The 23290-nt window shown below is 35.0% G+C and overlaps 1 protein-coding gene across 39 annotated transcripts in view; it reads right to left on the bottom strand.

The window, feature by feature from the left end:
• LOC134542139 (protein tramtrack, beta isoform-like) overlaps window positions 1–16295 on the bottom strand; it is a 118064-nt gene extending 101769 nt beyond the window's left edge. For 8 of the 39 annotated variants that reach the window (XM_063386135.1, XM_063386138.1, XM_063386123.1 and 5 more), the window contains exons 1-5: window positions 15948–16294; window positions 14532–14910; window positions 12394–12495; window positions 7664–8018; window positions 5397–5465 (exon numbers count right to left, since the gene is read on the bottom strand). In XM_063386135.1, coding sequence (XP_063242205.1) covers window positions 5397–5465; window positions 7664–8018; window positions 12394–12495; window positions 14532–14909 — 904 coding nt within the window. In that variant the 5' untranslated portion in view covers window position 14910; window positions 15948–16294. Of the gene's footprint in view, window positions 1–5396; window positions 5466–7663; window positions 8019–12393; window positions 12496–14531; window positions 14911–15947 lie in introns of all 39 variants that reach the window. The other 31 variants (XM_063386118.1, XM_063386130.1, XM_063386127.1 and 28 more) reach the window with 11 other exon arrangements.
• Window positions 16296–23290: the final 6995 nt, after the last annotated feature.

The following is a 23290-nucleotide window of genomic DNA, read 5'->3' as shown; positions in this document are numbered from 1 at the left end:
CAGAAAGTTAAACACTGAGTTTAAGAAAAATAAAATTCAATCCAAGAAAAAAAAGAGGCCAAGAACTTCAAACATTTGTTCTCAAATCAGTGTGTCCGAGCTGATGTCGAGCAAGATGAATTAACACAAGCCATCTAAAAAAACTCACATAAAAAGAATGATTGCAAAGATTCCTTGTATTTATTACTGTTATATTTGCCTAAGTGAGAGACAACAGATGAGAACCTACCAACTGAAAAGTTGCATCTGGTGAGCGTTGCAGAAGACACTTTGCAAGTTTCTCCAGCCAGACTGGAAGAGTTCAAATGCATAATTGTCAATAATCAGAACTCTGCGAAGTGACACACTACAAAGAAGGGTGGCCAGAACACTAATGGAACTTGAGTACATATGCACCTTTGTTTTACATGAATTACATATGGACAAGAGGTTTGTTGTTCCTGAGTGACTTTTCACAATGAAAGAAATTACATATGTTGAAACTACTGCAGAAAGACCATTCATGCATTGAACAACTTTTAAATATCTGTGCTTAAAGTGAAGCTAGTGCCCATGGGAATCCCTCCTCCTCAAAGAACCTGAACTGCCATTTGAGAAATTGGGAGAGGGTATTTGTGACTACAAACCGGAAGTAGGTCTGCTTACCCCGAGCTAGCAAGCAAGATAAGCCATTTTTATAATGAAAGCTTTGTTCCCTACACATTGTGCATCAAAGGTAGTCTTATCAGATAACATGTCATAGATTCTTACTAAGATAACAGCTTGCAAAAGCCTGGGATAAAGAAATCATAAAGGCAAGCCCTCCTTACCCTAGATCCAATGTTCATGCAGAAAAGACCTGTTGTGTGGCCAAGAACACACTTAAAAAGGAATTCTGAGCAAGATGAGATAATAGTTTATTTTTGGAGTACCAAAACACACTACTATCAGTGTTGGATTAACACCAGTCTAGCTGTTGATGAACCACAGAATGCAAACAGAACTGCCTATAAAGCAGTACTTACTAGTCCTTCAGGACAATAAAATTGTGGCCAGAGCATTAAAAATATCACAATCAACAGAAGGGGAGGGGGGAACCAATAGAGGTAATGCAGAGAGTGTCTACTCATTGGTCATGTTGCTTATGAGAACAGTAGTTTGGTTTGAAGAAATTCCTTTTATTTGCAAAAATTTAATCTGAAACAAGATGTTCATACACGGAAGTTAGCTTTGATGCTGATTGTAATGGGTTTCCAGAACAAGAGGCTAGTGGAGAGTCAGTCTACATACATTTTGAGGGACAAAAATAAACTAAAAATCAACCTAAAAGTGCCACTACTTCACAAAACATACAGAACATTTCAGCTGTTGTCAGTGGAACATTGAAGAAACCAAAAGCAAGTACAAATACACTATCCTTACGATACAAGGTTAGATTGTGATACAAAAAGGCCAATTATGTATAGGGACAAAAAATTGAAAAAAATGTCAATGTAGGTTGATAATAGATTTTAGAGTAGACATTCTTTTAATCTTTCTCCAAAACAAAAATGGGTGTTAATTATTAACTAACAACTGCAAAGAGATTATAAATACACATGAAGAAATCATTTTTCAAAATTCTTTATGAAAACTAAAAAAAAACTCTATGACTTACCTCAAAAGGGAGTTCCACTTTATCAAAGAATACTACCTTCAGAACAAAACTTCAGGTTCCTCAAAAATTTAAAACCCAAGAATGTTTATACAACACTCTTCAGGAGTTTCAAATAACTTTTTATTTAATATTTTCACTAGGAAAATTATTTTTTGATGGTGGAATGAGTTTAAAATTAAAATTAAAATTATGCCATTTTTATAATTATTTCTATCTGTTTCCACAAATAACACCAAGACATATTGATTTGATGTAGATACCTGGAATATATATGTATATCTTATATATGATGTCATTAAATTCTTACTAATATAAACCATTGGAAAAAAACACTATGGCAAGCCCTCCTTCCCTAGATCGAATTTAGAACTGTTATGTATATGTATCTTGAAAAACAATTTTTACGAAGACAAAATTTTTACTACATTACATACATACTTACAAAAATCTAAGAAATGCCAAATAAAAAAAAAAATAACTTTCAGATTAAATATAATATTAAATAATAAACAAATAAACCTTAAAAGTTGAAAAGTTACAAGTCAAATAGATAGGAATTTAGAAAACTTCAAAATAGTAAAAAAATAAAGAATTAATAAAAAATTATAATTTAAGTTCTGTTTGTTGAACACAATCTTCTGCAATCTGCACTATGCATTTGCTACATTTCATTTGGAGGCTAAAAAAGAGCCTTGACTGTACAAGGATTCTATTCTCCTGCTTACAGGCAATAAAAAATGCTTCAAAAGCTTGGGATAGTTTAATCAAGCATAAAATAAATATAAGTCTCGACAGTTAAAAATATAAATCAATTAGCATTGAACAATAGGTAACTTGTTTTTGAACATACTGTTTAAAATAATGACCATAGGAAACAAATTTAAGATAGTAGTCATCTAGAATTTTATTAACATTTTAAGTAGAATGCAGAGTAACTTATTGCATTATCAGTGTGTGTAATGCTAAAGAATTAAAAATAACGATGGGTGACAAACTTTTATATAAAATCTAGCGACCCGCCATGGATTCACACAGTTGCAATCTACTAATGTGATTGCATTTAGATTTAATAATTATACTTATACTTGTAAGTATACTTGTACTTAAAAGTATACTTATACTATAAGTAAACATAAATGCCAAAGGTAACTAACATTTTTAATTGGATAGGATTAAAACTATGTTAGTCAAAAAAGCTTTGCAAATATATTTAAAAAAAAAAAAAAAAAACAAATTTGGAAGATTAAAATGGTTACTGCAAGTCATCCTTAGAAGATAGACATATGCTATCATAGACTTTTCCATAGGCCTTTTTAAGAATTCTTTAGTACATTAATTTGATGTGTCAAACACATATAAGTCAGCATAAGCCATGTAAATGCCCTAAAAGTGTCTTTTTATGACTTGATTACAAAACATCCAGATTTCTCTATCCTTAAATATAATATGAATGTATTATACACATAAACCTTCTGGAAGAAATTCCTAAATGATGGTGAAAACCGGATCGAAATTCATGATGTAGTTTAGCTATTTCATAAAACTATGTCCCTATTAATTTCTATGCTTCTGGGAGTTTTTACCTTCAGTAAAAAAAAACTATGCATTGCTAAATTACATTCAGAATCTATTAATGAGTTTACATTTTGGCAGTTAATTAGAGAACTGTCGAGTACTTTGACTTAAATAAACTACCACATGTTAAGAATGTAATAAAAAAAAGACTAGAGAAAATGTTTTGAAAAAAAAAAAAAAAGTGTGTATTTATTTAAGCACACTAGAAGTTATATTTCTTTTTGATTTAAGGTACCAAACTATTTTATATTTAATATTTATTGCAACAAAAATTAATTATCTAATTTAGTAAAAAGCACAATCAATTTCAATTATTAGTGAAAATCAATAAATATGCTAGATGTTTATTATCATTTATTAATATTTATTATTTATTAATTAATAATGTAATTATTTATAATGCAAGTAAATTATACATACAGGAACATAACCTCACTTATATACACTTGAAAAAGTTTATAAACACAATTTTGTCACTAATATTCACCATAAATAACGGTTTTTAATCATATTAACCTGTATTCAGTATCAATCTCTAAATTTCTGTACACGGCTCACATTTGTTACTGCACCCGTCGCTAGAATTCGCTACCGGAGCAGCTACTTTGATTATTGAATCATTAAATTTGCAGAGCGAAAGGTTAAACTATATAATAAAATGTCTCCGATAAAAACTGAAAGAGACTTGAAATATACTAAACCTTAGCTTGGACTGATTTTCAACAAGGAATTTAATTAAAATACCACTCACATTGTTTAAATTCATTAAAAAGTTAATACTTTATATATTTCGCACACCTTTAATGACTAAATAATTAAGTATTAAATACTGGTTGGAGTATTATAAAGTTTTATTTTTATTACCTATTCAAATTCATGGAAATTCATTTCCTAACAAATGTAATTAATTTAATATTACTTTTTAGAAAAAAATAGAAGCTATAGACTACCTAGTATGAAATAATCTAATGAACTGAGTGATGTATTAAATAATTTTACAGCAATATGATCAAGCAATAAAATGTATTCATATAGGTACATGTATATACATACAAATATAAATATATGCTTAAAGCACAATTTTTATAATCCAGTAATCCGTAATTTAAAAAAAAAAGTAGAGATGGTTTGAATCCCAATTTTCTCAAATACAAATCTCAGAGTGCCTAGAATCTGAATCTAGGTTTCAAGAATCAAAAATGAAATAATGTAGGTACAAGAAATATAACTTTTAACAAATATAAGTGCTTCTTCATAGCACTTTATTGTGCTGAGAATGTTAGCTACGTTTTAGATTGGTAATTCCTATTGATTACAGTATTTTAAATGTCACTAACCTATACCAACAAACCTAATTTACAATATCACATTATTATATTTATACCTAACTTAACAATTTGATAAAATGATAAACTACTTGAAGTATCACAATGCCATCTTGCAGAATGATTTTAAAACATGCCAGGAAATTAAGAAAAAATCTTGTTTTTCCCCTTACTGAAACAAGGCTTTTCGTCAGAATTACAGACTGTTTTTACAAAATAAAACCATTTTTGGGTTTCAGAAACTATCTAAAAAATATATACATAAAATCATCTCTGTAATTTATTTAAATTAAAAAAAAAATTTATTATCTTACTATTGAATCATTAAAACACGTGGTAGGTACTAAAGAAAGTAGAAGACCAACTCTATATCTTTTGGCATAAATATGGCAGAACCTACGCTACGTAGCCTGACAGAAAATTGTAAGGAGAATACATATTATAATTGGTGCATTACCAGTACCATTAAGTTTTTTTAACGTTAATATTACTCTTTACTGTGACAATTTTAGTTTTCCAAATATATCAAAGGGTAGTTTCACCATCATAAATTTTCATTTGGCACACCAATATGTTTGGTATGTCCCCTAACTTTTATAAAAGTAAATAAAAATGGGTTTATGTTCATACACATGAGTCCGCCATTTTCCTGTGAAAATTTTATTGTATGGTCCGCACGCATCATAAAAATCAACTCTTATCATTTTCCCATAATGGGCCAAAGAAGCTTAAATTCAAAAAATAATCAGTAAAACTGAGGAAAAAAAAATGGCACGTGTGAATACTTGTCACAATATTCAACCCACAGGTATTAAACCAAATCAAGATGCCTTGGGAAAGCAAAAATAATGGTTTCTTACCTTGCTCGCCTTCTTGTAACATGCCCATTCCTTGGGATGAACCAGATTGTCCATCCGGCAGCCCCATTCCTAAAAAAATAAATATTCATAGCTTGAAAGATTGCTCATCAATGACATAATAATCACATGATGAAGAAATGAAGAGAAACGTGTAATGCAAGTCCCTCGAGTTCTTTCAATAATCTGCATCGGAAGTTTCATGACTAAAAATTATTTTGAAAACATGCATTTTAACCATATTGACACTTCTAAAAATAAAGGTGAGAACAAAATATGGAAACAGAATGACTCATCCATCCTCAGCATATTCTTAAATGTTTTTCGTAAACAGACATCACTTGAATATCTTGAACAGTTTTCAAATTGCGTGGGTTATTTTTTAACATATTTGTGCCAAGGTTGGGCCCTTAAGCACGGGCCTTTTTTTGCTTATTTTTAACAATAATACTTCAAGCCTGCTAGTCTAGAGTATTACTATGTAATTTTAACAGTAATGCACCTATCTTTCAAAATATTAATACAGTAAAACCCTGTTACGACAATTTATAAGGGGGGGGGGGGGGGGGAAAGCAACTTTATGGAGCTTCCAGATTATTTTATTGTTTATACACAGCCCATTTCTGTAAAACTGTTTCTCACTACACAACGTTAAGCATTTAGAGTGGAAATGCTTGTGTACAATTCCTTCATCATTTGAACATGCAATTTTTGTGGATTCCTATTTATGAATAAAATAAATTCAACTCTATAAGCAATATAAAAAGCTTTAGTTTACAATTAGAACACTAAAATATTGTATAAATATGTACTTATTGTGAAAAAACACCAGAATGGCAAGGAATGTACGGATTTGTTAGTTGGTTTTCCAAGATGAATGTGTAAACAGACGTGTAACTGTGAACACAAGTACCTTTTATATATAGAAATACACAAAGTTTAATTTTTTTTTGTATTTCTAGAATTTTAGGGGGAAAAAACAAAACATTATAGGCAAGAAATGCATAATTCATGAAACATTATAAAAAGGATTTAAACACATTGACATTATGGGGAAAATGTTTTGACTTCAAAAATATGACATAAGCAGGAAAACATTATAACAAGGTTCTACTTTATTTTTTAAAACTAAACACAGCCCATTTCCCCATAAACAGTAAAGACATGGCTTCGAGAAGCACCAATGACGATACACCCAGTGGCAAATAGATACTCTCACTCATTTTCACTTTAGGAAATGCTTGCACCTACCTACTGCAATCAACACTCAATTCTATAACCTTTCACAGTTCCTGGGGAAAGCCATCATGCCAAAACATATAAATCACTTCATCATGAAGTTTTGTGTTTAACCTACCCTAGCATGTTTTAATGAAATATTATTTTATTTTATTTTATAGGCATCTGTATTGCGAGGAAAATGATCTCTTACTTGTGTACGCAGTACCTGGCTTTGTCGCCAAATCAAGCGTGAACACGGCACACTACGTTTGTGTCAGTCACCGAAATTAATTTTCAGTAAAAACAGAGGATTTATTATTGAAATGTTGGTCCATTAGCCAGTCCTCACAGCAGTGAAGGATGAGTAGGTATCAAATGCAAGGCCATGAAACATGAGAAAGTGAGAAATATACTGGTGGCTGGCACCCAAGGAAAGAATATCAGCATGTTATTGTAAAGTTGAGAACCCAAGATGGTGCATATTTCACACGCATTATCTCACCCACTCAAAATTACCAGATGTTTAGCCATACTGCCTGCTCTGCAGAAACTGAAACTTTCTTACTAGGTTAGAGATAAATGAAATTTCAAAACTGCACTAAGCAGTCACAGACTTTTAAGTACGTAACCCATGAAAATTTAAAGTCAGTGTTAAAAAGGTGAAATCGTGCACATTTACCTATAAACGCCGCATTCCTGAACATCTGTCAACAAGTTTTTGCATCCTAATTCCCAAGATTTTGCCAGGGTTCCAAGTTTTATCTTTTCTCGACACTCCTAGGACGACATCAAAAGAACGTTTGGAGAAAGGAAAATGTGTCTAAAAGAAAGGGGCAGGTTACAAAATGTAGGGTTAAGGAATGGCTGCAGCACTCTGGTGAGATTTAAAGGGAGTACCTATACAGGAATGCTAGTACTGCTACTGCCAATCAGCTGTTGGAGGTACAGTGGAGCCCCACCAATCCGAATATTAGCCCAAGGAGACAAGGATATTAGAACTGCCCAGCACTTGTACCTAGTGTATTTAGTGTCACCGCAAAATTACGTACCTTGAAAATCTTGAAACGACTGACTACTCTGCCCTCCAAAGAATTCCGAGAAGTCTGTGCCATCGTCAAAAGTAGCTTCCACTTCCTCAATGTCAGAGTCAACTTCCACTGGCTCGGCTTTGGGGTTAGGCATTTCGACGAACTCCACTTCTTTGCTGGATTCCCTGGTGCTGGACACTGGATTGCGGCTGGGCGCGGGTGCCTGTGGCAAAGTCGCGTGGGGCAGGCTGGGCGAATGCCGCTTGTGACTCAGCTGTGACTGTTCTTGGCGCATTCGCTTCTGGGGCGGTGGCTGTACCACTTCTTCAGCCTTGATCGGTGTCTGTGGAGTCGAGGGCCGAGCCGATGCAACAAACTTAAACAAAATCACAGCCGTTCTAGACCAAACCTCTCTCATTCTATAACGCGAGACCAAAGATTCAAAATAAAAAAAAAATGCCCAAAAGTTTAAATGAGGCCTTTTAATTTTATGAGGGCCTTCCAGCCAGAAAAAGCAACATAACATAGAAAGTACTTAACCACAAGGACAGATGTATAAAGGAATCAGCAAGGCTACAAAAACATGAAAATTCAATTTACAACAGTCATGATTTGTAAGAATGTCTAGTTGAGCTTAACCAGAATTCTTGGAAACTTAGGAATTTGAAATGAATCAATTTTATGGGTTTTCCCCAACTTGAAGTGACAAATTTCGCTGTCTAGACAGTCAATGTTGGTCGCGAGCAACTCAGTATGTACACCATTCATGGTCACCAGAAGAATTTTCATATGTTCTTTGAAAATATAATCTTTTTATAAAATTTAATTTCAAGTTTTCTAATAAAAACTCAGTAACAACAAAAATAGCCTTGTCACTCTGCAAGAACTGCGCAACCTTTTTTTTTTGAAACAAAACTATATTTTATAAGCAATGTACAGTACCTACAATTTTATTAGGAATATATTAACCTACAGATATGAAACTGATAGATTATTTGATTTTCTGGCATGAAAAAACAAATTTAATACCGAATGCAAAAATCAATGTCAAGTTATGCCATGTTAAGCACTGAAGCCAACTATAGTTTCTTAACCCTGGAGTGGGCGCGTGGTTGACAGGTGTCACCCAGCCAACTTTGCTGGTATGCACTTCCTGTTATTTTTTTTTCTGGACCTTCCCCTTCCCAGTACCTTCCTAGAAGTGTGGATTCTAGAGGTTACTTGGCAGTTGGGCTTATAATCACATGCAGACAAGACGTGAATGTGTGCTGGTTGACACCTGTCCCCCACGCGCCTATGCATGCAACAGTGTATTTGGTAAGTGAATTTTTTTATTGTATTTTTTTTCTTTCTTTTCATTTAGAAATAATTTTTAACTTCAATATAAATGTGTACCATAATAAACCATCTATTTATCTTTTTTCCTGACACAATGTTTGCATTTTTTTCTCTTTAGAAACGATGGATGCACCAAAGAAACGAAGAGTAGAAACCTCTTCTGATCCTAATGTTTGGATGAAGTGGCTTGCAGAGGATGTGGAAGATGATACTTCAGACATTGTTGACCCTGAAGATTGTGATTCTAATGAAGAAGACCATGTAACTGAAAGTGAACATGATACTGAGTCGGAGCAATCAGCAGATGAAGTTGAGACCTGCGAGGGTGAGTCACAAAATTCGTATTATGTGGGAAAGGATGAGATAACTAAGTGGTGTAAATCGTGTCCTAAGAAAAGTGTCAGGACAAGGTCAGAGAATATAATCATTCATCTTCCGGGTCCGAAAAAACATGCATCAAAAATAGTTTCAGAAGATAAGTTATTGGATCTGTTCCTGGACTCTAACGTTTATAAGATTGTTGTAAGTTGTACAAATATATACATCAATCACTTGAGAAGTAATTTTCAAAGGGGTAGAGATGCAAGATGCACCGATGAAACAGAAATTAGGGCACTTTTTGGACTGCTGTATCTTATTGGAACTCTAAGAAGTTCAAGGAAAAATGCTAGCATGCTGTGGGACAATTCCAAAGGGAATGGATTAGAATCCTGTTATTTGACAATGAGTGAGAAGAGGTTCAGATTCCTTCTTAGATGCTTACGTTTTGATTACATTCAAGATAGAGAGACGAGAAAAATAATCGACAAACTAGCTCCTGTGAGAGAAATTTTTGAAACCATTGTTCACAATTTCTCAGCACATTTCATTCCAAGTGAATATGTGACTGTCGATGAGCAGCTGCTTGCTTTTCGCGGTAGATGTCAATTCAGACAATATCTCCCAAACAAGCCATCAAAATATGGTATCAAAACTTTTGCTTTGGTATGTGCTAAAACAGCCTATACATGTAATTTAGAAACATACGCAGGAAACCAACCGCATGGCCCTTATAAGCAGAGCAGCTCTCCTACAGATGTGGTTATGAGACTAGTGGAACCAGTTAGTGGGACTCGCCGGAATATTACTGGTGACAATTGGTTTAGCAGTATACCTCTGGCTGAAAACCTGCTAGCAGACAAGGGTCTTACCTATGTGGGTACACTTAGAAAGAACAAGAAAGAAATTCCCCGAGAATTTTTAGCCAACAAGGAACGGAAACAACACTCTTCCCTATTTGGTTTCCAACATGACTGCACCTTAGTCTCGTACTGCCCTAAAGTAAACAAAGCTGTTCTGTTGATATCGACATTACATCACTCTGATTCAATTGATGAGGAAACAGGAACATCTATGAAACCACAGATAGTAACATTTTACAACATGACAAAGGTTGGTGTAGATCTCCTTGACCAGCTCATTCAAAAAAATGATGTTTCTAGGAACACTCGCAGGTGGCCCATGGTAATTTTCTACAATTTACTGAATATATCTGCTATCAATGCATTGTGTATATATCGAGCAAACAGAAAGGAATGCAAATCATTGAGAAGAACAGAGTTTCTGCAGAGGTTGTCGTGGGAAATGATCAAACCTCAAATACAGTACAGATCAGCATTGCCACAAGTGCCTATTGAATTGAGGCGACGTGCATGTGTTCTACTGGGTGTGACTTCAACAAGAAAGCCTTCAGAAAATCCGAAACAGGGTTCCAGAGGACGATGTCGTGAATGTGGACGAAAAAAAGACCACACAACAAGAAGATGGTGCCAAAAATGCAAGGAATGGATGTGTGGTGATCATTTGCACGATGTATGTTTCAATTGTTTGTAAGTAAGTGTATTTTAACCAGGAACTCTAATAAATGGTTATTTTAGGGTACATGCATGATTATATACAGCAAAGGGACCACATAAGTAGTTTTGTGTCGACAGTAATATATAAGTACAATATTTTATGCTTTTGGTTTTATGGTTGTGTTAGTTTATTGTTTTATTGCTTAATATTTTTTACTTTCACCAGAAAGTAGTGTTATTTTGTGATTAGCATACTTACATAATAATGTAATTATGAAACATGCTGACTTAATATAATATGATGCCATGAAACATAAATACAATAAATATAGGTGACATAAAACAAGATGGTGCCAAAAAAATTAAATGAAGTGTTGTGATCACCTTCATAATGTATGTTTGAATTATTTGCAAATATGTGGGTATTTTTTGACCAGGAACTCCAAGAAAACATTTTAATTTAAGGGCATATACATAAATACATGATTAAAAACAGCAAATATATGATATACGTATATATTATATTGTGATGGCAATATATACAATGATTTTGGATAATGGTTTTATTGTGATGCAGTTTCATTTTTTCCAATATATATTGTTATTATATACCTCACCCTCTTAAATTGGTACTACTGTGGTTTAGTATACCTATAAAACTAGGTACACATTAAACATCCCGAGTTATTGAAATATGACACCATAAAAACAAAAAAAAACATATGGGTGACACATGTCAACCACGCGCCCATACATGTAACAAAAAAGCACGCGCCCACTCCAGGGTTAAATAGGATAAGCATTTCATAAGGCCAGATTTAGGCAAAATGATGACAAAAGATGTTTTGAATTAAAAATAATGCAGCACTAAAATAAGATGAGCCACATTTGAAGATGCACAACTTGAATAGTGTGTAAATAAGAGAGACTCATAAAAGTAATCATTAGGTTGAAAATCTTGAAAAACAAAGGAAGGGCAAGAGTAAACCCTTTGTTTATAAGAAAAATCTTCCAATAAACACATTGAGTTCAGTTCAAGTTCTAAGATGATCTGTATACAGGAAAAACAAAAAAAAAAAGGGAGGGGGGGGGGGGGAGGGGCTGTCCACCAGTGACCCAAGTCCAGCCAACAAATTTTCATTTATTTACAATCATTGTAAAAAAAAAACTCACTGTTACAAATTTAAAATTTCCCTGGCTTCCCTGACTTAGTAAAATGTAGTTACCCAGGCAAAATAATTCTGTATCATTAAAAGAAAACACGTAACACAGTCTAGATAACTAACTTTAGGCCTAGGATTAATGACCCAGGTGAGATACTTATTTGAAATTATGTTATCTAAATTAATACATCAGAATAGTTATACAGTAATTTTTGAGTGTCAATCCCATTTTTTGGCAGCGTTAAACTTCCCAAATAAATTTTTCATGATTCAAAAATCTAAAATGCAAAGGAACATACAGATGGTCATAACCAAATAATGGTAAAATATTTGGTGATAACAACACTTATCATAAAATTACAATGTTGTGGCTAGAAACAATAGATAACTTTACTAACATAAGTACATTACTTACTTTTACTGAAGGTTTAGGCATTGACTTCATCTTGCTTGATTGTGGACTTGGTGACGGATCTACTGGCATGTCTTTGTTTACATTTTCCTGTTCCCCGGATTCCTGCACAGAAATATAATATATTCCTTAATTTAAATGTCTTCAAAACTATTTAAGAGAGTAAAGCCATATCTATATAAAACATAAATGAATTGAGGATAAAAAAAAAGCACACAAAAATTAAAAAAAAAAGTGGGTGAACTTTCAGTACTCGCCAGTGACACTTAAACATCTAACCTCAATTACGAGCAAATTCATGTGTGTTCATATGTTGCAAATAAACTTATATGTACTTAATTTGAAACTCTGACACAAAATTTAACAAAGAATTCTTGAAAATTCTTGAAAATAATGCAGAGCATGATATATATACAAAAAGACAAAGAATTGAGGAGGGGGGGGGGGGGGGGACTAACATATAGCATGCTATATGTTAGTTCTAAAGGCCGGAAAGAGAGACGGCTGGGAAGAGGTAGAAATGACGCAGCAGTGATGCTATAGAATTCTCGTAACGCTGCTTGTGTTTGTCTACTCCTCAGTTTTCGTAACTGTTAGCTATTGACACTACCCTATTTATTAAATTTTGACGTCGTACCGACCGGAGGCCATTAAGCCTGGCCTCGACCCGCCAGTATTGGCTCCCGCTGGTGGAACACCCCCCTCGCAAACTCAACCCGGGTCAAACACGGAGTAGATACGCAAGTACTCCCAGTGTATAAATTTTGTCACGGAACTGCACCTGATGCAAACAACCGATAATAATTCACGGAGTAAAATCATCAAGCCATTCACTTAAATAAACACGTGATAAGAAATGTGCATCGTAGAGCACGAGTGTTAGGCCCCTCCGGGCACAGTGTTTAATGAACGCTCTTAATTTTCATTGCGGCCTAGAGCCTTAATTTAAGTAAGAAACAAGGTGCTGAAGCAATATCCAGAACAAACTCACAAACATAAACATGACCAGTGGTTTTTACCAACTAGTCAGTAGTCTTTAAGTTGACTCATCTTTTTAAATAATATTTGTTCAATTTCTTCAATTAAGTAACACTGATTCTTCACTCTGGTAAATATAGTCATGAACCAAATCCTTTGTAACATCAATTCCCCACGTGACCCCGGGTCGGTTTTTACAGTGCAGGGCTTAACCAGGCCATCGTAATTCCTGCCCTAAGGCAACGGGCCACAGGGCCGCCTTAAGGTCAGTCACTTTACGGACCTAGCCGACTCCAGGACAACCAACGAACTCCCCCCTCTAACGGACTGCCTTAGGGAGAGACAATCATAATTAATCAAGAGTAGTGTCGTGCAATATCGTGTACCCAAATATGTCCATTAATAAATCCACGTACCACACGTTTTCAGTTCCAGTGCGTGTATTACAGCTGTAGTTAGGCACCAGCCACCTTATGCTGAACAGGGAGTGTCACCATTGTCTACTAGCAGTTAATACCACCCTTAAGATACAGCCCCCGAGTCTAGGGAAGCATGCTGGGGCAGATCGACCCACCCCATTGGTTAGACGTACGAGCTAACCTGGTATCCTCCCGGAAAAACACACCATAAAGCACCACCTGCCCCTTAGGACTCGAACCCGAGACCCCGGCCAATGGCAATTTAAAGTATCTACAATTTATTTATTCTTGTGAGAAAGCATTAGAGTTATTGATTTGTGCAATTTATTGTATAAGTATCATTCATGTTTATGTGAATAGTGATTGAAAAAAAAAAAAACCTGTTTTAGTACAATATTAACAAACTGTATTCAAAAATAACATTTTGTGATATTTAGTTATATTTATTTTGGTAAAGAAAATTTCAGTAGAAATATGAAATTCACTTATGCGGGATAGTCAAGAAAATTTATCAGTACTCCAAAACACACTTTCCAGAATCATTTAAAAATAAAATATGAGTCGCGACATTTACCTCTAACTTTAAGGCTACCCTGCAAAGGTGCAAAACCAAGGGTAGTGCGTCTGGCAGAAAGAGCATATTGGAAAGTGTGACTGCACTGCACACAGCAATATAAGGATTGAGACACACAATATCAGTCAACAGTGACTGTCGGAGGAATTAGAAAATAAAGGGGCACTCACCCCTGGCGAGTCTTCTCCAGTCAGCCCCTTAACCTGCAGCATCTCGGCAGTCTTGAGGAACTCTGTGAGGTCTTCCTGGCTGACGTCCACCTCGCCGCGGTACATGAACTCCAAAATGTCGACGAGCTCCTTGTGGCCCACATCCTTGAGGATGACGATGGGGTGCTTGCAGGGGTTCACCTTGAACAGGCTCTTGAAGTACGGGCTGCACACAGACAGCACCAGCTTGTGGGCCTGCACGAAGTGGCCCTCCGCCGCGATCGTCACGTCCACCAGCTCCTCCCCTTGCAGCAGGGTGTGGAAACTAGTGGACAGGTTGCTGTGGAAGTTATCCCACCGCAACGAAAAGTGCTCGCTTTTGGCATCCGTCATTTTCATTCTGAAAAAATAATACAGCGAAACTTAAAAAAAAACTGCATAATTTTGTTGCATTTTTTCCTTCAGGAAACCGGTTAAATTTGAGTTCCTTATTGTGAATCCAGTTATATTTTAACCCTTTCCTGCCTAGAAATGTAAAAAAAATTGAATTTTGTAATTTTTATTTCATTTTTATATTTAAGTAGGCATAAAAGGAGACCATAATTTTTTCCAAATTTTTTAATTTATATTTAATATATTTTTTTATGATGGGACTTTTAAGTCCTGACAGGCATTTATCACATGTCCAGGTCAACAAACAAAAAAAAAGGGCGCTCCAGACTGGTGCAGCGCTGCCGTATTAGTGCTGCAATCTCTCGGCTGTCAATCGAACTTCTTCGACAACTGGCAGAGCGGAGCTATACAGGGACCCAGAGGTCCCGACAGGCAGCATGTGGTTTCAAACATGCACACACTATTTCTATGGGGCTTCAAACATTGTGGGACTCACAAGTCCCGTCAGGCAGGAAAGGGTTAAAATAAAATATAATAAAGAAGGATTTGGTTGTGTTTGTGATGCACATCTGTTAATAACCAAAATAAATTTTGAAAATATTTACACTAAACTTTGAGAAACATTGTTTCGGAAAGAAATTGTTGTGTACCTAACATATCCAATTGTATTTAAACGTAAAACATTAAAATAAAGTATGTAGTTGAATTAAGTCCGTGATTTTAATCTGTACGATGATGTAAATATATTTGATTTTTTATACATGCGTTGTAAAGCTTTGATATTAACTGGTTACGCGATAAGGAACACGGTCTCCAGGAAAAATTGTATCCTGTAAAGTACTCAATTATACTTTAACACAAAATATTAAAATTAATTAAGCAGTTCAATATGTTTGTGATGCGAAACTTCACCGTAACCAAAATATATCTGAGCTTGAAAATATGAATAACACTTTCATATAAACTGGATACGCAACAAGGATCAATAAAAAGGAATGTTTTTAAGTGTGTAACTGGAATAAAAACAAACTGGAGCCTACCTACCTTTAATAACTACCGACGATGTATATCGTTTTAAATTGAACACTTGTGCACAGCAAACAAAACTTACTTTACAAACTTCCTGGTCTATTATTGCATACAACACTTCATAAAATTAAACCGCTTTACGAAAACTATTCTCATTGACAACGAAGTTTTCAGATTTTCAGATCAGGAAGGACGCTACGGAGATGCCGACAACGAAACCTACGTTGCCAAATGTACGACATTGGCCCGATTGTTCGAGTGTAATGTACCTTTTGTTACTTTTGTAGATCCTGCGCCTGGATTATATTTAGTGTAGAGGAGAAAAATTTAAGAGTAACTAATTTCACTCAGACGCAAAGGTGCCATTAAAATTTTTATTTATAATCAAGCTCGTTCTACAATAGCCCCGAAAACAAAGACAGATGAAATTAATGGTGATGGATTTTCCGGAAAATTTTACTATTGCGTCTGCTGCTTTCACAATACACGAAAACGTAACAAATGGTAACCAATGCGATAGCATTTCAAGTTCGGTTTACGAAATTATAATTTAACTAAAAAAATATATAAGCTTCGAAATCATAGCTTGGGCAGAATTAACATCAATAATAAAAATAAATGTCAAATCAATAATAGAACAAACACTTGATATGCTTGTACTCGTACTTGAACTTGAAATTGTACTTGCAACAATTTTTAACATATTTATAACATCAAGAAACATGGCTATTACTACAGAATAGTACTCGGCTTCTAGTGGTCGTACGAAGCAACGCAAACGGAAGAGATCAGCATTGCCGAGCTAATCCATGCTGGGAAGCCTTCTTTTCACAGACGAGAGAGCCAAAACCCGAAGTTCCCCGAATTTCATGCTTTTTTTCCGTATCTTTTATGTAGCTATCCTAACCAAATCAACCGTCCACAATGTTTTAAAGTATTTATAATGTAGCTAACCTAACCTAATTGACCATTAGTATCCTTTTATCAACACCGCCATATTTATTTACAATGAACAAAAAAACCGAAGATGTACGATCGGGCCTTTGGCTCTCTCGTCTGTGAAAAGTAGGATTCCCAATCTATGGTCCTCCTCCATAGTGTTCTATTTATTGTAGAAACTCTGTTCTGTGAGATCCATTCCGGTTTTGGTGATGTATCTCCGTTTCTGTACCATTGTAGAACGGGCCTTGGTGTTTGTGTTATTATTAATTAAAAACTTAAACTTAATGTGTATCCTGCTATGTACTAAGGAGACTGGCAGACATAGTTAGTATTGAAACATTAAAAACTGTCTACTACGCTCACTTCCACTCTATAATGACATACAATCTACAGTAGCAGGATCGATGCGCCCAGGGGACAGCAGGAACATGCAGTGACACCCATTCCTGCCAATTCACATATAGAAATCTGGGGAAACTCAGTGGGAATTGAAACAATACTAAAATTACAAAAAAGAGCTATTCGTATAATGACACATGACAAAATGTCAGCTCACTGTAAACAAAAATTCAGAAAACTTAAAATCTTAACAGTCATAAACGAGTACATAGGTACTAAGAATACTCTTATTTATACATAAGGAGAAACACTATTTTCAAAAAAATATATATATTCATTTATACAACACAAGAAACTCCAATAAATTGAGGATAACAGGTCATAATACCAGCCAGTATGAAAAGGGCATAAATTATATAGGCATAAAAATTTACAACTTATTGCCACAAAATGTCACAAGAATAACTTATTTACCTATATTCAAAAGAACCAACAAACAAGTTCTGTTAGAACATCCTTCCTACTCTCTGATAGAATTCTTTGACCTAATAAAAGATAAGAAAACTAAACTCTGGTAAATTTGATTTAAATACCGTACATCACAAAACGAGGAGAAAAATATTGAGTTTTGTAAACTAACTCTTCACTCTGAGCTTTAGACTTCAGTTTATACAATTTCTTATGTACCATGTTTTTTTTTTTAAATCTCTCTTTCTTACTTTTGAAATGTAAAAGTACTCTGTAATATTTAGTTTTTGTGGTTGTACAGTTGTTTGTATATATGAATATATTTGTATTAATTGACTTGTTATATATCCCGGAGACCTTACCTCCATATGGGATCTACAGAAAAAAAAATTGAATAAATAAAAAATAAATGAAATAAATGCTTGGTGTCACATATCAGGTAGATATTTTTCTGGTCTTTGTTATAATAAAAAATCAATTTCTTTCAATTGTGACCCGATACCTCCCTTAAAATTGTTTTGTTCTGTCACAAAAAAATTAACAAATGCTCACTATGTGTAATAAAAAAGATGTAAATAGTCGCGCAAGTGTTCATAATTATTATTACTTGGGCGAATTTTACACCTAGTGAATATCTGTTACACATAATGCATATCCATAGCAAATGTGTGTTACAGACAAGGTGTACACAAGGACAGAAATTTATAGAATCTATCAATATACGTATTAATAGATATATATTTTTTAAAATGATTGTTTCAATTTTTCCGGATGCTTTTAAGTGAAATGATAACTTTTCAGTTTTTAATGTGATGGCAAAGATGGCCGACAAGATGGCGGATGCTACGAAAGCTGATGGTCCGGTGACTGACTCTATTGTGCTGTAGCGAGTAAACCTGAACAAATGTGGCTGCAGAAAAATCTTACAGACGAAAACAAAATCGGTGGTTCTCCCTCCCCAAATTCTAATAAATATATTACTCCCAACAGCAAGTGGAAAGAATGAGTAAGCGAATAGTAGGCAAAGTGATTATACTTTTCTGTCCAAAACCTTCCTTGGAGATGAATTATATGTATGCTCCTAGTGGCAGAACAACAAATGCAAGTGAGGTATTGTTTTACAATGAACAGAAATGTCCCTTAAATAACAGTAATGATGAGACACTTAAAAAAATTTATTAACATGGCTCTGAGACTGAGCCTTAAACTTTTTTTCACTCCATTATGTATGCAATTTCAGATAGTGTTAAGAGCAGTTGGTAGTTATTATGCTTGTTCATACCATACATCTTACTTCCCGATGGGTTATGCATCTTCGGAGAGATGGTTTTTTTGTTATAAAACCAAACTTACACCTTTTTCATCCACCCGTGGTAAATACTGAGTTCGACTGCAATGGTAATCGAACCCGGATCACTTCGATCTATAACCAGCTGCTATACTGGGTTGACATCTGATTTATGGGAATGTGATCAATCATTATTAGATCTCCAACCACGCCTATGTCCACCACCAGTGGCAGATCCAGAAGGGTGCACCAAAGGCATACATCGTTGGGATTCATAAGTGTTACAAAATAGAAAACACCGAATTACAGGTCAAGTAATAAAATTTCCAAGCAAAGTGTGCTTCGCAATAATCATAGTGGCAACACAAACACGATAACCAAAATCAAATAAAGTGTGAGTAAAATACAAATTTTCAAGTACTGTATACTAACTGCACACGTTTTCAAGTCCTACAGTCCCTCCAAAGCAAACTTCTGGATCCTCCACTGCGTGAGTACTTGATGTCGGGAAAGCGAAGATGCTCCTTGTGCTCCTCATTATTCCTCTGAATATTTTGTTGGTGTTCTCTGTGTGCTCCTGATTATTTCTGTCAATATTTGGTTGTTTTCTCCAAGTGCTTCTGGTCATTCGTGTCAATATTTTGATGGATTTCCCCGTGTGCTACTGGTTATTCCTGGCGAGACTTCTGCTGATATTTTCCGAATGTTTAAGGCTATTCATTAGAATTTTTTCAAGATGAGATAATGCAATTTTCTTCAGAGTTTTGTATAAATGGCTTAATTCCTGTTACTAAATCAGCACTACAATATTCTATATTCTCCGAGTGTTTCTGATTATTCATTAGAGAACAATGAAATTGAAGCCAAATGCAGATGAATGCATTAAAGCTAAACGAAGGTGGAGGCATTGTAGCCACATGCAGTTGGAAACATTGAAGCCAAATGCAGATGAAGACGTGTAGCCAAATGCAAATGAAGGCTCTGTAGCCAAATGCAGATGGATGCAGTATAGCCAAATGCTGTTGAAGACACTGGAGCCATATACTGATGGAGGCATTGTAGCCTGATGGGATCGTATCCTACTGAAGGGATCGTATCCTAATGTATCCTACCGAGTATAATGTTCGTCCAAATGTGCGTCTTTTTCGTTAAATGCATGTGGTCAAGCCTGTAGCCAGGACTGAATATTTAATGTTAAAAAATCTTTTGGTCTTTTAGTTAGTAAGTTTAAACATTTTTCAGGAATTCTCGGTCCTATAGTAAGCTAAAAGACAGCTAAGTTGACCTTTTTAAATGTAGAATTTGTCTGAAGGGCTGTTGTAGTCCCATATGTAGCCACGTAGCCATGTAGACATGCAGCCATGTTCGAATCTTATTGGTTTTACTTAAATTTATCGACATTAAACATATTATATTCAAATAAATGAATGAAAATGGTTGTGGTTGTGATTCATGTATTATACCAGTCACTGCGAATATATGAGGACTGGAGGTCTCAATTCTCAGTTTGTTACTGGCCATGACAGGCTCGTCTTGAATCGTCTGACATATGTCTAATAATGGCCTATTATTGTAAAATCAATAGTATCATTACCATCTTTAATGTTGACCTTGATGGAAGTTGGACATTTCGTGGAATGTTGAATATTACTTAAATTCTATTTAGTGAGTCAAAATATATTTGTACTTTTCTTGACGATATAAATCAGAACATAATAAAGCAGCTTACAGAAGAAGTAACGACATATGGTTCTTTTAAATATAACTTATGGTTTTACTGCTTATATGGTAAACCATATAAGTGTGCTTTCAAGACTATGAATACTGCTCTTTACTTATCGCACGACAGAGAGGAGTCTGTTAAACACTGTATCGTCAAGAAACTCTATCAGGAAGAAGACTATGTCAGCAAGGTATCTGGTTAGACATTGTCTTCAGTAAACCGATTGGAGCTGAGTCAGTTCAAAGCCAATACAGATTTAAATGTGTATTTTTTAGATAGCTAACATTTGCAAGGGTTCATACAGTAGAGTAGCATTTTATTAATAAATAATTTTAGTAAGTAAACCTTAAATTGAAGTGACTTTAATTAAATAAACATTTGTAAGCAAAAATAATTTTTGCATAGATCAAGAATATAACCAAGGACAGTATAGTTCGAATCAATCGATATATTACTAAGTAAATTTATAAAATTATTTTTGGAAAATTTTCTTAATTTTTAGGTTAATAATTACGTATTTTCAGTATGGCGGCCAAGATGGCTGACAATATGGTGGAAGCTACAATAGCTAACATTAGTGTGTTCTAGTGGGTAAAACCCAAACCAATATATCGGCAGTGAACTGTAGCAGACAAAAAAAAAATGGTGGTATCCATTATGGCTTCCATGACATCTTACTGGTTGGTGTAATATTTGCCTTGACGAAAGTGGCAGGGGTCATTATTCTGGTAGCCTTCATGGAAGAAGGATTGTTTATGTGTGCCTTTGTCGGGCTTGAACCGATGACTCTGTAATCGCGTATTTTTATTAAAATTTTATGAAATATTTTGTTATACATTTTAAATTTTTTTCCCCAATTTTTTGGATAGTAAACAGATATTTTCAATATAGCGAACATGATGTCATAATTTAATACGGCAGATCAACATGGCGAAAATTATAGAAAACAAAATTGTTGAATCCAATATGCCGGAATCCAATTTGGCGGCTGGGTCAATGTCACCACAATGAAAAGTACAGTGATTATTAGTGGAACACTCGATTCCAAGATGGTGGTCGTGATGTCATGATTCAAGATGACAAGAAAAATTTAGAAAACAAAATGGAGGAAAGTTCTAGAAAATAAAATGACATAATCCAATATGGCGGGATTAAAAATATCGGCCAAATACAAGGTCAAAGGTTTTCTTCACAGGCTTACTGGAGTCTGGTAAATAGGAAATGTAATCCTCTTTGGGAAAATTTCAAGCTATCATTTCTGTGGATAAAATGGTTATTTTCTTTCGAAAAGGGAATTTTTCCCTCGAATTAGGGAAATTTTTAGTAATTTGGAGGATTTTTGAGACATTTTTTAAGAATCTTCGACACCAAGATGGCCGCCGTGACGTCACAATCCAATATGGTGAGCACTGGTTCCAGCGCCTCATCCGGCACCCAGGGCCAGAACCGACCAATTTTCACTACTCCTATAATGTTTCTTAAAAATCTCACATATTATAACTCATTTTCGGTCGTTACAATCCCGTGTTTTTCAGCATCAGTGCTTTAAAGAAGTTAAAAATAAATAATTTCAAAAGCATTAAAAAAAACTCCAAACAGCAAATTGAACCAGGGTGGCATGTGTAAAATGAATGATCGAAATGGTGGAAATTTTCTCTGAACTTGCCAAGCAGCAGCTTAAAGTCTTTCAATTAATATGTGTTGTTAATATGTGTTAATACGTGTTTTTTTTATTTATTATTTTTTTTTAGTTAGTAGAAACAGGTTACCAAGAAATAAATTTTATTTAACACTTGTTCAGCAACTTTATAAAGTGTATGTTCATAAACAAGGTACGCACATTAAGAAGGAGATATATTTTTTTTTCAGTTCCGTATATATTGGTAACACGTCGAAAAATTGTGTTTAATCAGTGGTTCCTGTGTCATAAAATATTTTACTTTTTTTTTTTTTTTTTGCGATAAAGCGCTATTTTATATTGTCTTACCTGTCTGATTATTAAATGCACATTATACCATCAAATATTTGACTGCCTCATACATCAATAAAACTATCAATTCTATTTCGCACAGGATAGTAATTACAAGTGTAGTCATTGAAGCCACATGTGCGAATAAACTCACGTCTAGCAACACTCTCTCCGCATTACCCAGGTTTATTCCCGCATACCCCCTCCCTTCAAAAATTCGTCATTACCGGCAAACGCGGTGTTGGTATACCGACGCGAATGGCGCCCGGGCAGGGCTGACAACAAACATGGCGACCGTTGCATTACGTCGCGCCCGCAGCGAGCAAAACATCCACTTTATTCGCGCGATTCTAGCCGCGGAATCCACGATGGCTCTTCCAACAATCCCACCCCCCTTTTCCCTAACATTTCCCTACACATACAATACCCGCACGCGAGAATTTCCAGCAGTCCTCTGCCTCCCCCCCCCCTTTTCGCGGCCTTTTTCGCCCCCCTCACCTTCTCCCCTAGGGAGAGTTCGTGGATGTTATCGCGCGCGAAGCGGGAGAGTTGTTCCCGTATCGTTTGCATAATTCCCCGCGGCGGTCCCAGATAACTAATGGCGATCTGCGGCGCGAAAATAAAAGGTG

This window comes from Bacillus rossius (assembly GCF_032445375.1).
Source record: "Bacillus rossius redtenbacheri isolate Brsri chromosome 4 unlocalized genomic scaffold, Brsri_v3 Brsri_v3_scf4_2, whole genome shotgun sequence".
Taxonomy (NCBI): domain Eukaryota; kingdom Metazoa; phylum Arthropoda; class Insecta; order Phasmatodea; family Bacillidae; genus Bacillus; species Bacillus rossius.
This window is presented reverse-complemented; position numbering and strand designations above follow the sequence as displayed.